Below are 15,091 nucleotides of genomic sequence, written 5' to 3'. Positions count from 1 at the left end.
CCCCCCCCCCCCCCCCCCCCCCCCAGTTTTCATTGCTCACAGGTCTTCCAGATTTGGACATTCTGAGACCTGCCCTCTCTCCTACACCTTTGCATGCTTCCCCTCCCCCCAACTCTGGCTAAAGTGTCTCTGTTCATCAGGGCAAGATCGACAGAATCTGAGTCTGGTGCTTTGCCACCACCTTTCTATTGGCATAGGTCCACGATGCTGGGTGTCCTTCCTCCTCCATCTCCCTTTATATCCGGAAATTTTCATGGGCTCCAAGCATCCATTTATGTATGTACAAAGATGAAGTTGATTTACGTTTAAAAATGTGAGAGGGACAATTCAAAGAATTCAAGCACTGAAGAATACCTTTACTCACACAGAATCTCTCTTTTTTCTTAATTGTATTTTAGGACAGTGAAAAAAAGGGATTTATAAATAAAATCTATGCCATCCAGGAGGTTTGTATCAGTGTCCAGAACATCCTAGATGAAGTGGCTTCCTTTGGCGAAAGGATAAAGAAGTGAGTGAGTGATACTGACATGTGAGCCCTGGCCTTCTGTGGGACAGAGTGTCCATTTGTTTTTCAGAGGGTGAAATGCCACATTCTTTTTGGCAGGGGAGACTCCTTCTGGGTGATCTATTGCTCAGTTTCTTCATTATTTACTTTGTTTCTGCCAGTCTTTGGTTTTGTGAAAGTTCTGTCAATTTCCTTCCTGAAATTTAGAACATATTGGTTGGAAAGAAGTCCTACTTGTAGCTTTGAAGAAATAACACCGTCCTAAATTTTAGCACATTTTCAAGTGAAAGACTTTGTTCTTAAATGGAATATGAAATCGTGATAGGAAAAAAATAAACCAAGCTAGATGAGAATTTCAGGTAATCAAGACACATCTTCATTTTATTATTGGTTGACTTATACTGTCATTGAGGAACTCTAAAATTTTTTTAAAAATCATATTTTATGTAGCAACCTGCAAAAATATTTTCAAATTTATGTATTTAAATAGTTGAGGTCATAGTTACAGATGAACTAAACTAATGCACTTTTAATAATTAAAAAAAAAGGAATCCCTTTCCTAATTTAAAATATAGCTGCATTGAAAGCTAATATAAATTAAGAATACAAGAATATTCTTAAGAATGTTCTTTTTTTTTATTACATAATGTTAATCACCATACATTACATCATTAGTTTTTGAAGTAGTGTTCCATGATTCATTGTTTGCATATAACACCCAGTGCTCCATGCAGTACGTGCCCTCTTTAATACCCATCACCCTCCCCTCTAGAGTATTCTTAATATAAGAATATTATTATAGTCTTACATTATTTGTATTTTACTTGAAATAATTTTATTTACTAATGAACTTTTAAAAACAACTGTAATTCAATAAGGTGGATTCACAAGTATTGATGATCAGTTAAAAATATACTGAAGCCCCATACTACTAAAGTATGTGAAAATTTGCTACATAATGATTGCTAAGTCGTCTATTCAAGAAGGGGTGCTGTATATCCGGATAAGCCTACACCTTCCTAGTGTCATGTATCAATTCACTGTTTATTATTTATCTTATTATTCACCAAAAGTGTTCCACAGATTTGAATCCTTGGGCATACACATTTGAAAGCAGTAAATTATTTAAACTAAAGGTGTGAGACATTTACCTACTGCTTTTCATGTTTCAGGGAATAATGCATTTTACTTTGTATAATTTTTTAATACATTTCCACATATGCATACATGCTGAGTTTCCTTTTTTTTTTTTTTATATCATATTAGATAGAACAGCCTCCCTCTCACTCCAAATGTATAGCAGCCTTCAGTCTCAGACTTCTGAAGACTGATTCCTACATCTTTTTTCTTCTTCCTCTCCACGTTATTTCCATTTCTAAGAATGTTCCTTTGTTCCACTAGAGCCAAGTGTTTAGTCCTGAACAGGGCATTTCCCTTTTGAGTGTGTCCTTTCTCTGAGGTACACTGTGTGTTGATACCTGATAGAAGTATCTCATTTACACCTTTAAGACGCTGGGTCAGCTCTGAGGTGGGGCAAATTTATGCCTGAGAGGAAGAAGCTTCTTTGTAACTCTGGGTGGTAGGGGACCTCAGGTGCTTGGCCAGAAAACATCATAGCCAGTTGAAGAATATGGCCAGATCCTGGGTGTGGACCAGCCTTGGGAAAAACTGAGTTTTGTAGAACTTTCCACAGTTAAGAGACAGAGGCATAGGTATAGGATGAAGTACAGAAATATGCATAGGTTCCAGTGATTCTTACAGGAGCCATCTTTTCTGCACAATTTTTCTGAATATTAAAATACAGAAAGTCCCCTGGGGTTGCATGAGATAAAATGCATCTATCCAGAAAGCAGATTCAGAAGCAGTCATTAAGTACAAAGTGAAAAGCCTCTATAATTACATCTTGTTACTAAGTAATCATTCCAGAACTTTCTTGAATTGCATCTTTTTTGGGGGAAGATCATAGTCTAGATTTAGTTTTCCTGATGCACTGTGGAAAGAGAAAAGGGCAGTCTTTTTTTCTCTGACATTAGCTACACTGATAAGGATTCCTTGCCACTTATCCTTCCAAGAGGAGAAAGAACACAGGGAGCCCTTCAGGGAGGCTGCCCAAAAAAAGGGTTTTCTGACTGACGAGCCAGTGCCCTTGCACACTGAAGAGTGTTGATGGATGGCTCTGAGCGAAGCCCCAGGAAAGCAAGCAGACAGACCCTCAGCCTTCTGTTCTCTTCACAAGTGTCAGTGAAGGGAGAAAGGCATGATCCTTCCCCAGGTGACAGTTAAACAGGGCGCTCACTCTGGCCATGGGAGGAAAAAGACAAAGAGAAAAGCTAGTTCCCAAGAGTTACTGAAAACAAGACAACGAGACTGATCTAATTTTGGCTCTTTTACTAGGAAAAACAGTTTTAGAAAACACTGGACCTTAAGCAGACATAAAAGGCAAGCTATATGCCCACAGAGCTAAGGATTCACTCCTAGGTGTTATGCTGAAGGGAAAGATAGGAAGAAAATCTTTTAATCCTCCTTTACTGGATCAAAAACGGCCCTGGACAAACCCCACCCCAGGTGTACATAACATACATAACCAGGAAATGAGAGAAAATTTAAAAATCCACATTTCTCCATGTCACGTATAATTTCATATTTTTGGGAGGTGTTTTGGGGGCCCTTGTCACCGTGGTAGGCTCCCTGAGAGTGGACTAGCTCTAAAAATGTCACTTTGATTCACACGTTACCATCACTATCAGTCCACCTCGATACAAGTTGTCCTCATTTTTAAACGGGGAAGTTGAGGTAATGAAAGGTTGATTCCCCCAAAGTCCTACGGCAGAATCTAGGCTTTGAATGCAGATCGGATACTTTCTTTGCTCTTTTCATTAAACTGCACTCAAGTGTCACTCAACAGTATGTGTTAGGTCCTCCTTAGAGGCTGGTTGTTGAGGCAACTGGATGCCTGTAAACGGTGACATAGTTACATACCCAACGCTGAAGACTCCATGCAACAGTTCGGTCTTACTATTTTGCAATGAGAGTCACTACAGAATTTCCACACAAAAACTCCTAAATTATTACAATCTTTCCATGTTCCATTTCCCTGATTTTCTACATCCTTTTTTTTTACCTTCTTTTTTTTTTCTTTTTGCCCCACTGCATTCCTTCCCATCTTCTTAGTCCTGTCTTTTTTGCAACTTCCCCCACTTCTGTTCATTGATCCTGTTTTTGTTCTTTGTTCTAATGTTACCTCACTGCCAATGTGCAGTCTTGCAGCCTTCCCCGACCCCCAACACTATCCATCAACAGCAGTGTGGGGACACTGCAGTCCCATCGGCCAGGCCCCGCTATAACCCACTTTGCCAGCTTACGCTCCATTTTCACAGTCTTTCCAGCACATTTACCATGTGTTCTCCTTTGCCAGAAATAACACAGGGAGAACAGTGGTCAATACTGACCTTCTTTCCTAATTATCTCTGTATTTCTGGGAAGGGCAATGATGGCAGGTGAATTTTTACAAGGCTGACTACTCTCTTCCCCCTTCCTGACTTCTAGATCCATTGGAAACATAACTGAAGTGAAAAGGGAGTATCCCTCAAAGCAATTCTAACCTAGGGAGGATTTATACAACAGTGTAAGAGTTAAGTCTACAGACAGTTGCTGACATTTTATTTCCAGTGTCTGGAATCCAGTGTGAGTTGACAGAAGAAAGAATGGTAGGCCCAGGGGCATTCTCCTCTATGAAAATTGGGAGAAAACAAGATTGGCTACTAGTTTTAGAGGTAGAAAAACACATTAAAAATAAATTTTTTTTAACCACATTAGGAGTCCCCCAACTAGTGCAACTTCAGACCCTGAAGGCACTCGGGACCATCTGTAAGGGTTGATGGCAAGACTTGTTTGCGTGGGTCCTGCTTTCATGAAACTCAGCACATTGTGACCAACCTGTGTCCTCTGATAGGCTCACTACAATCGCCTTCTGTTCCAGAGAGAAATGCAGTCTTACCAGATCCCTAGTCCAGAGGCTGAGTCAGAATCACATTTATTTGAACCTTTGTTTGAAAAAAGTATGAAGTGCTCAGATTGCTGATGTGTTAATTTCTCATTCAGTACTTTCAACTGGACTGTCCCATTCTTAAGCTGGCTGGCCATTGTAGCCCTCTGTGTGTTCACAGTCATCGTGTACTTCATTCCACTGAGATACATTGTCCTTGTCTGGGGTAAGTAAAGCCTTTTTTTTTTTTTTTTTTAAACTGTCTTAGGTACTAGGAACAAACTATTTCTAAGCGATGAGTTATACTGTCAGAAGTTCCTTGTATTTATGATCATGAAGCTACTCCATGATGAAAAGAGACAGGTCAGTTAAAAATCACAACTGTATAAAGATTTAGGTCTACCTACAAAATACATTTTTCTTATCTGGCACCATAGGCTCCATCATCCTGTAAACATGTAGTTGTGCAGATTCTTCATATATCAAAGTGTAGCTTTGTCCAGATATCATTCTGATTTATTTTCACCACTTATACGTAAACAGAGGCATTTCGATCCATATGGTGCATTTAGGACAATATGCTTTTTTGTGCTATGGTACTTTATCTTGTGGAAACGTCTGTAAACACAGGGCTATCTATGGCCGCCTATTTAAGAGGTCACCTTTGGGATGCAGGAAAGGGCTCCTTGGCCCTGACAGGCTGCTTACGAATAAGAAACCGGCTTCATGTGTACTAAACAAAAGTGCTTCTGCAGAAACCCACTTTAAGGGTGGTATTTTCCAGCCCTTGTTTTTGATGCCGTTATGCTCCATGCCAAGAGTTCCTACGGCCCTAGACTCCACTTAGATGATAGTTTCAGCATTCTTCATTGTTTTAGGGTTTCTCTTCCTTAGCTGAGAGAATTCATGCTCTGAAAAAAACGGTCAGTCTCTACAATGGACTCACATATAAAACTACAGTAATGATATATATAAACAAGACTGGGGAGAAGTAGGATTCTCTACTTGCCCCCCCCGAGCCTGCACACACCTAAGATTGCTAAACATATACAAAATGCAAAGAATCAAAATGGGTATGGATTCCAGAAAACACATGTTTACACTAAAAGCAAAAAGATCAAAAGGAATGTTTTATTTTCTTTTTAAAGAAATGCTGGAATAAGTGACAGAGGGGTCTGAGGTCCCCACACCCTCCAGTTTTAAGATTCCTATCTCCCTATTCTTTTTGGTCTGTCTTGTCATATCCTGAGTTAAGCCCTCTTACCCTTTATTGTCACTCTGCTTACCTTTACAGCTTGGGTAGGGAGGAGAGGATGGGGGGAATGATGATGATTTTTTCCCTTGTTATAATTTAAACCAGTTTCAAATAAGATAGTACTTGCACTACACAGGGAGAGAGGCCTTTCTTCCCTCTGTTCAAGCCCTCATCTTTCCTTCCTTCCTTTGATATATAAAACAGATGCTGTTTTCTTGAAGGAATTAGGGTAGGGCATGCGGTGTGGCAGTTTATTATCTTTAACCTTCCTAGGGTCAGATCTGCCATCTCGGTTGTGATAGGTGGTGAACCTCTGGTTTTGCTTCCCCGCGCTCTCAGAAACTGGAGCCCATGGCGGACATCTGGCTCAGTAACCTGGGGCAGCCTCACTGGCTCTGTCTTAAACGTAATTCTTAGAGAATGTGTTTGGGCCTCTTGTTTCATCATATGAAATAAAAGGAGAACAGTATTTCTGTAGTGCTAGGTGATTGCTGAAATATTAACTGGAAATTTAAGACATGGGTCTCACATGGGGAGACGGACCAAAATCAAGAATGCAAAATAAGTTTATTCTGCCGAACTTCCTGAAGAAGAGCCAAGATGCTCTAAGTTATGGCCCAGTTTTTACGAGTTTGTTGATTTCATATAAAGCTGTTAATTTATTTTGTATATGTGAATATGCTTGGTCATTTATTAAGTGCAATATAAATTTCAAAGAGTAGACTTATCCCATTGAAATTCTACCTTATATCACAGAATATATAGAATAGGTACTTGTAGTTTTATACATTGTTTTGACAGTTCTCATTGAAGTTTTTGTTTCTATAATAGCTCCAACTTCACCTAAGTTTACTCCTCAACCACGTTTGCTCTTCAGGTAGTATAGAGGATTAACTGTTGAAAAATTTCGTATGGGTAGATATGGCTCATCTGTAATGGTTCTTGGCTGTTCTATTCCAAAAGTGATCCAAGTAAGTCAATCACAGCATCTTTTGCAAGCATTAAATTTAAATTTTGTGTAATTTGAAAGGAAAATTGCTTCCTGAAAATCTCAATGCCAGAGATGTAGAAACAGAAACATTCCCCCCCCTCCCCCGCCATGGTGAGAACTCTTAAGATCTACTCTTTAGCAACTTTCAGATATGCAATGCGGTATTATTAACTATAGTCATCATGCTGTACATTATATCCCCATCACTTATTTTGTAACTGAAAATGTGTAGCCCTTCACCCATTTTACCCATCCTCCCACCTCCAGCCTCTGGTAACTACCAATCTGGATCTATGAGCTTGGCTTATTATTATTATTTTTTTTAATGCCACACACAGGTAAGGTCTTATAGGATGTTTGTCTTAGACTCATTTCACTTAGCATAATGCTCTCAAGGCCCACCTGTGTTGTTGCAAATGGCAAGATTTCCTTGATTTTTATGGTTAATAGTCTACTGTGTATATATACATCCTATTTCCTTTATCCACTCATGTGTCAGTGGACGCTGAGGTTGTTTCCGTGTCTTGGCTATTATAAACAGTGCTGCAATAAGCATGTGCCAGGTGGGTGTTATTTATATTTTGAGTTCATGTTTTTGTTTTCTTTGGATAAATATCCATAAGTGGAATTGCAGGAACATAGGGCAGTCCCATTTTTCTTTTTGTCAGGACTACCCATTCTGTTTTTCATAGTGCATCAGCTTACATTTCCACCAACAGTGAATGAGGGTTTCCATTTCTCCACATGCCTGCCAACACTTGTCATTCCTTGTCTTTTTGATAATAGCCATTCTAACAGGTGTGAGGTGATAGCTCAAGGTGTTTTTGATTTGCAGTTCCCTGATAATTAGTGATGTTGAGCATCTTTTCACATCCTAGTTGGTCATTTGTAGGTCTTTTTTGGAGAAATGTCTGTTCAGATCCTCTGCCTATTTTTTTTAAGTGGATTGTGTTTTTGTTTTTGCTATTGAGTTGTATTAGTTCTTTAAATATTTTGGATATTAGTCCCATAGCAGAGATAAGATTTGCAAATATCTTCTCCCATTCAGTAGGTTGCTTTTTCATTTTATTGATGGTTTCCTTTGCTGTGCAGAAGCTTTTTAGTATGATGTAGTCTTGTTTATTTTTACTTTAATTGTTTTGCTTTTTGGGGTCAAATCTGAAACATTGCCAAGACCGATGTCAAGGAGCTTACTGCCTTTATTTTCCTCTTGGAGTTTTATGGCTTCTGGTCTTATATTCAAATCTCTAATCCATTTTGAATTAATTTTTGTATATAAGATAGTAGTCCACTTTCATTCTTTTACATGTGGTTATCTAGTCTACCATTTATGAGACTGTCCTTCCTCCATTGTATATTCTTACTTTGTCATAAACTTATTGATTATATACGTGTGGGTTTACTTCCACACTTTCTATTCTGTTCCATTGATCCACGTGTCTATTTTTATGCCAGTATCATACTGTGATATCAGGGAGTGTGATGCCTCCAGCTTTGTAGTTCTTTCTTAAGATTGCTCTGCCTATTTGGGGTCTTTTGTGGTTCCATACAAATTTTAGGTTTGTTTGTTCTACTTCTGTGAAAAATGCCATTGAAATTTTGATAAGGATTTTATTGAATCTATAGATTACTTTTGGGTAATATGAACATTTTAACACTATTCTTCCTATCCATGAATATGGACTATTTTTCCATTTATGTGTGTTGTCTTCAATTTCTTTCATTAATGTCTTAACAGTTTTCAGTGTACAGGCCTTTCACTTCCTTTATTAAATTTATTTGTAGGTATTTTATTCTTTTTGATGTGATTGTGAATGGGATTGTTCTTAATTTCTTTCTGATCATTCATTATTAGTGTATAGAAACCAAACAATTTGTTATTGATTTTGTATTCTTGGTTTGCAAACTGGCCCCCATACACAAAGTGCATAGACTGAAGAAAGAGGGAGACCATTTCAGACTGGTAGGTGGTAGACTTAATATACAGGGGAACTCACTTACAAGGCTTGTCTTGGATGGCTATAGGCAAGTAAATCTCCACCCCTGCCCACCAGAATCTTAAAAGTTTACATGGAGGAATTAACTGGGCTCAGTCCCATATACTGTTCAGATGGTCTTAATAACATCTTACTCTTTCAAGGCTACATCCTTGGAGCAGTTCCCACTGTGGGTACAGTGGGCAGAATGTACATTTCAAAAACCAAAGGGTGAGAAGCTGCCAGAGTTCAGCAACTAGGTCAACCATAGGTCATACCCTCTCCTAGCCTCTCCATTACCTTTTCCCCCAAATCCTGCAGCTTCATTGAATTCACTTATTAGTTCCTTTTTATTTTTTTTTTTGGTGGAATCTTTAGAGTTTTCTATATATAACATGATGTCATTTGCACATATTGCATTTTTTCTTTCCAATTTGGGTGTTTTTATTTCTTTTTCTTGCCTGATTGCTCTGGCTAGGACTTCCAGTACTCTGTTGAATAAAAATGGTGAGAGTGAACATTCTTGTCTTGTTCCTGAACTTATGTTAAAAGCTTTTAGCTTTTCACCATTGAGTATGATGTTAGCTATGGGTTGTCATATATGGCCTTTATTATATTGAGTTACGTTCCCTCTACATCTACTTTGTGGAGAGTTTTTATCATCAATGGATGTTGAATTTTGTCAGATGCTTTTCTGCATCTATTGAGATGATCATCCGATTTTTAATCCTTCATTTTCTTAACATGGTTTATCACACTGATTTGCAGATGTTGTACCAACCTTGCATCCCTGGAATAAATCCAAATTGTGGTGAATGAGATTTTTAATTGTTCAACGCAGTTTACTAATATTTTGTTGAGGATTTTTCATCTCTGTTCATCAGAGATATTGGCCTGTATTTCCTTTTTGTCTGTGTGGTGTCCTTGTCTAGTTTTGGAAACAGAGAAATGCTCATAAAATGAGTTTGGAAGTGTTCCCTCCTCTTCTAGTTTTTGGAAGAGTAAGAAAAATTGCTATTCTTTGAGTGTTTGGTAGAATTCACCAGTGAAGCTCTCTGGTCCTGTTTGTTGGGAGGTTTTTGATTACTGATTCAGCTGCCTTCCTAGTAATCAGTCTGAATAGAAATTTTCTATTTCTTCATGATTCAGTCTTAGAAGACTGTATGTACCTAGTAACTTACCCATTTCTTAGGTTTCCATTTGTTGGTGTGTAATTGTTCATACTAGTCTCAGGATCCTTTACACTTCTGTGGTTTCAGGTTTAACATATTCTCTTTCAGTTCTGATCTTATTTGGATCTTTTTTTCTTGGCAAGTCTAGCTAAAGGTTTGCCATTTTACTCATCTTTTCAAAGAATCAGCTTGAAACTTTATTATTCCCTTTCTTCTATAACTTTTTATATTGAGGTAGGCATTTATTGTTATAAACTTACCTCAGAGAACTGCTTTGGTTGTACCCCATACATTTTGGTATGTTGTATTTCTGTTTTCATTTTTCTCAAGGTATTCTTTTATTTCTTCATTGATGCATTGGTTTAGTAGCATGCTATTTAATCTCCCCATACTAGTGAATTTTCCAGTTTTCTTCTTGTAATTGATTTCTAGATTCCTTCCATTGTGGTTGAAAAAGATGCATGCTATGATTTCAGTCTTCTTTATTAAGACCTGTTTTGTGGCTTAACATATGAGCTGTCCTGGAGAATGTTCCATGTGCACTTGGGAAGAATGTATATTCTCCTGCTTTTGGATGGAATGTTCTGTCGATGTCTGTTAGGTCCATATGGTCTAACATGTCATTTAAGGCTGATGTTTCCTTATTGGTTTTCTGCCTGGATGATCTAGGTGGTGATGTGAGGTATTAAAGTACTCTAGTATTATACTGCTATTTCTCCCTATATGTCTGTTAATATTTGCTTTATAAGCTCAGGTGCTCCTATGTTGGCTGTATAAATATTTTAAAACGCTGTATCCTCTTGCTGGGTTGGCCCCTTTATCATTATGTAACACCCTTCTTAGTTTCTTATTACAGTTTTTGTTTTAAAGTATGTTTTTGTCCAATGTAAGCATAGCTGCTCCAGCTTTCTTTTGGTTTTCATTTGTATGGAGTATGTTTTTCCATTCCTTCACTCTCAGTCTGTGTGTGTCTTTGCATCTGAAATGTGTCTCTTCTAGAGGCAGCATATATATAGATGGGTCTTGTTTTTTTATCCATTCAACCATTTGATACTTTTTTGCTGGAGAATTTATCTTATTTACAGTTAACTAATTATTGATCGGTATGTACCTATTGGCATTTTGTTAATGTTTTCTGTTTTGTGGTTCCTCTGTGTTCCTTATTCTTTTGCTCTCTTCCTTTGTGATTTGATGACTTTCCTTGCTGGTATGCTCTGATTGCTTTATTATCTTTTGTGTGTCTAGTATAGGTTTTTGCCTTGCAGTTACCACGAGGCTTACATATTACAACTTATAACAGTCCATTTTAAATTGGTAACAATGTAAGGTTGGATGCATTCTAAAGCTCTACATTTTAACTCTTCACCCACATGTTCTGCTTTTGATGTTACATTTAACATCTTTTAATCTTGTGTATTCCTTAACTAATTATTGTAGTTATATTTTGGGGGCTCCACATGAGCATGTAAGTTCCTTTCAAGGAGATGCCAGCGTGCTGCAGCGACAGCACAAAGATGGCATTCGGCAGCATACATTTCCTCAGAGCACTTTCCTAAGTCTCTAGATGTATGCCAAACTTGAAGCCTGCCATGCAGGCCTGAAGCTCCAGGACAATGCAATAGGTCTCTTTCACAGATAGACTGTGGATGTGTTTTAGCCTGATGTCTGTGCAGGGCCCTGGGGGTGGTAGCCTGCCAAAAACTCTCTTTAACTGTTACAGTCCTGTGGGACCCAGAAATACAAGCCTCATGGCCACCAGAGCTAGGAGATCAAGGGAGTATTCCCTCAGTGGCAGCTGTAAAAACCAGGGCACGAGTTATATGTAAAACCTCCCCTCTGAGAGAGACTGCTGCTCTGGAGCATGGCACAGAGCCTACTCTCCAAGGTTTCTGGAGAAGTTTACAGTCAGCCCTTACATGTGTGTTTAATTAGAAGCCTGCCCCTTAGGCAGTAACTAGGATGATAAGCTTAGGGGTCTGTGACAAAGACTGAGCATCTGAGTCTGTTAACTCTAGCTATGTCCTCAGGGTCGTTGATGTTTAAAAACTTTTTTTTTTTTTTTTTTGGTTACAGTCCTGTGGGACCTGTAAGCATAATCACATTGGCCACCAGAGCCAGGTGATACACAGGTGTTCCTCAGCAGCAGCTACAAAAGTCAGGGGTGTCAAACAAGGATAGAAGCTCCTTACTGGGAGATATTTATAAGCTATAGTGTGGCAGAGACTGCAAAGACTGCATCTAGTGGACTGTTCCCTGAGAACTCTATAAACTCTTGTAAGTGTGCCAGACCTGAGGGTTGACCAGCTCTTCTATAAGCAAATAGGCTTGTTTCTCAGAAAGACTGGGGGTGTCTTACAGTCTACTGTCTGTACAGTGTCCTGGGGATGGTAGTCTGCCAAGAACGGTCTGAGTGTTAGAGTCCCATGCAACTCAGGAATGGAAGCCACCCTGAACTACTGAGCCCAGCAATCAAGGGGTGTCCCCTTGCCAGCAGCCACAAAAACCAAGGCACCAGATGTGTGTAAAAGCTCCACTCCAGGAAATGTTGGTGCTCTGAAGCATGGCAGAGGGAGAGCATGAAGCTGGTGCTTGCCAGTTGGAGGGTAAAAATGGCACCCACCGGCTTTACAAGGCAGATAGAGAGTGCAGAGTATCCCAGCAGGCCCCAGCCCCACCAGCTGAAGCTTTAAGGTTATATGAAAGAGATTCATTTGCTAAAGTCTGGATGCTTTTCTAATGGTTGCTTCTATGCTGCACCCTGGGGCAAGTGAGTATGTACACGAGCCCATTGAGCCATTTCTCAGTTCACAACAGCTCTTTATGTCATGATTTTCAAGGCCAGATGTGTTGGGGGCTCATCTCTCAGTTGTAGGACTTAAAAGCTGGGGTGCCTGATACAGGGTATAACCCGCTGCTCTTCAGAGAGAAGCTCCATGTTTGTGAGTTACGTTGTAATTGTGGGTTGCCTTGCTGGGGTAGGATTTATAATGAGATTTTGTCTCAGCCTCTCCTACCCACTTCCCTTGGCCTTTCTCTTGTTTCCCTGATGTGAAGAAGTCACTCAGCTAGTTTTCAGGTCTTTCTCAGAGGGAACTAAGTGTTCCATATGTAGCTGTAGATTTGGTGTGATCATGGGAAGGGGTGAGTTCAAGATCTTCCTACATTGCCCTATCGAGCCACCTCTTAGATGTAAAACCAGACATAATACTGGGGCACCATACACCATGTAAAAGCTTCCCTCGGGGAGATACCCTTTGTGGAGTGTGGCAAAGGGAGAGTGTGGAGATAAGCATCCACCAGCTGGAGCAAGGCAGAAGGAAAGTGCAAAGATGGCACCCCCAGTCTCTGGCTCGAGAGCACCCCAGCAGACCCTTGAATGTTTGTCTAACCAGATGCCCACCCCTTGGGCTGATGCTCCAAGACAAGCAAATGAGGCTCTCCCAAAGTCCAGGTACCCCTCAATTAACTGCTTCCATGTTGGGCTCTGGGGTGACTCCAAGCATGCAAGTCCTTTAAGAACCATTTCTCAGATCACTGTAGCCTGTGGGTCCCGTGGACATGAGCTCCATTGGTTTTCAAAGGTAGATATTTTGGAGAGTCGTCTCATAGATGCACATGTTAAAAGCTGGGGGTGCCTGATGTGGGTGGGCCTCAAACCCTTCACTCCTTAAGGAGAAGCTACAGCTTTTGAGTTCCCTCCTGACCATGGGTTGCCACACTGAGGGCAAGGTTTATGAGGAGTTTATGTCCCAGCCTCTCCTACCTGCTTCATAGTGGGCCTTAGCTCAGCACCCCATATGTGGGAGGAGAGTTCAGGATCCTCTTGCATCACCATCTTTAAAGCTGTTTATTTTTTTTTTTTAAAAAGCTGGCGGTAAAACTTTCACATTTCAGGTCATTTAAAAGGAAAAAAAAAAAAAAAGGATAGCTGTCTTCTAAACATTTAGTTTGCATAACATTAACACCTCCCCACTCCAAAAAACAGTAAGGTTTATCTTTTGAAAAAGGGAAAACCAGTAAATCAGACTTTTTGCCTTGAAAAGTTTTACTATAGATGAAATACTAAAGCAAGGCTTCTAAGTAATATGACACTGAGTGGCAAAGCAAGATATAGCATTGTACATCCTTGCCAGGTGCCTTTTGTTTCCCAAATAAAAAGCCTTTCCTGCTGGGAGGAAGCCACTAAAGTAAAAAGAAAAAACAGAGCTGCCTTGATTTGGGATGGAGGGAGGAAGGGAACAAAGGAAAGGAGAGAAAGAAACAGGAATGGGGGAGAGGGAGGGTGGGAGGGAGAAAACAGGGTGTACTGGTTCATTCAGTGGAGACTGAAGAGCAGCTTAGTCTAGATCTTCAAATCACTGTAACATATGGAAATATACGTGATTTTTCTAATTCCTAACTGGAGATTTCAATAATGTTTTATCTATGGCTTTTTCAGGCATCAATAAATTTACAAAAAAGCTTCGGAGTCCATATGCAATTGATAACAATGAACTACTTGACTTCCTTTCCAGAGTCCCTTCAGATGTACAAGTGGTATGTAGGTTTCACTATTACTGCTCTTTACCGTATGGTGGCATTGGGTTTTCACTTTTCATCCTTTTAATTTCAAAGGTTTTAGAAGAACCACTTAAAGTTAAAAGGCCTATAGCAGATTTTCCCTTTCAGGAATTTAGCCCACTTGGGGTGTTACCCAAGAAGAACTTTTATAAAGCATGGGGAATGGAGAACAAGAGGGGGTTGCATCAAGAACCTACCAGGGCTCATAGGGGCAATTTTCCTCCAAGGAAGGTTCACCTGGTTTGTGAAGGGAAGTCACCATTACCTGAAGGGAGGAAACAGGAATATAGATGCTGAAAGCAAGATGTGCCAGTGAAAATTTGAAAAACACTTCTTTGCATAATTTACAGGAATTGAGTTTTAAAAATGCATATTTTGGAGACCAGTGGGGGAAAGGGGTGGAGAGTACCTGCCTTTTCAAGACTGGGGCACATCTCAATCCTTTAAAATTCTTTGAGGTTAACTCATGCCTCTTAATCATCAATTATTTTCAGAATAAATGAGAAATTTTTTTTTTAAAAGATTTATTTATTTGAGAGAGAGAGAATGAGAGAGCACATGAGAGGGGGGAGGGTCAGAGGGAGAAGCAGGCTCCCCACCGAGCAGGGAGCCCGATGCGGGACTCGATCCCGGGACTCCAGGATCAT

The 15,091-nt window shown here is 39.7% G+C and overlaps 1 protein-coding gene across 4 annotated transcripts in view; it reads left to right on the top strand.

The window, feature by feature from the left end:
* MCTP1 (multiple C2 and transmembrane domain containing 1) overlaps positions 1-15,091 on the top strand; it is a 339,516-nt gene that overhangs the window by 322,715 nt on the left and 1,710 nt on the right. For all 4 annotated transcript variants that reach the window (XM_035014874.1, XM_035014872.1, XM_035014873.1 and 1 more), the window contains 3 exons: positions 399-508; positions 4,607-4,716; positions 14,323-14,420. In XM_035014874.1, coding sequence (XP_034870765.1) covers positions 399-508; positions 4,607-4,716; positions 14,323-14,420 — 318 coding nt within the window. The remainder of the gene's footprint in view (positions 1-398; positions 509-4,606; positions 4,717-14,322; positions 14,421-15,091) is intronic.

This window comes from Mirounga leonina, unplaced genomic scaffold (assembly GCF_011800145.1).
Source record: "Mirounga leonina isolate KUSES-001 unplaced genomic scaffold, KU_Mleo_1.0 Mir_168, whole genome shotgun sequence".
Classification (NCBI taxonomy): Eukaryota; Metazoa; Chordata; class Mammalia; order Carnivora; family Phocidae; genus Mirounga; species Mirounga leonina.
Note: the sequence above shows the minus strand (reverse complement) of the source record. Positions and strands in the feature narration are given on the sequence as shown.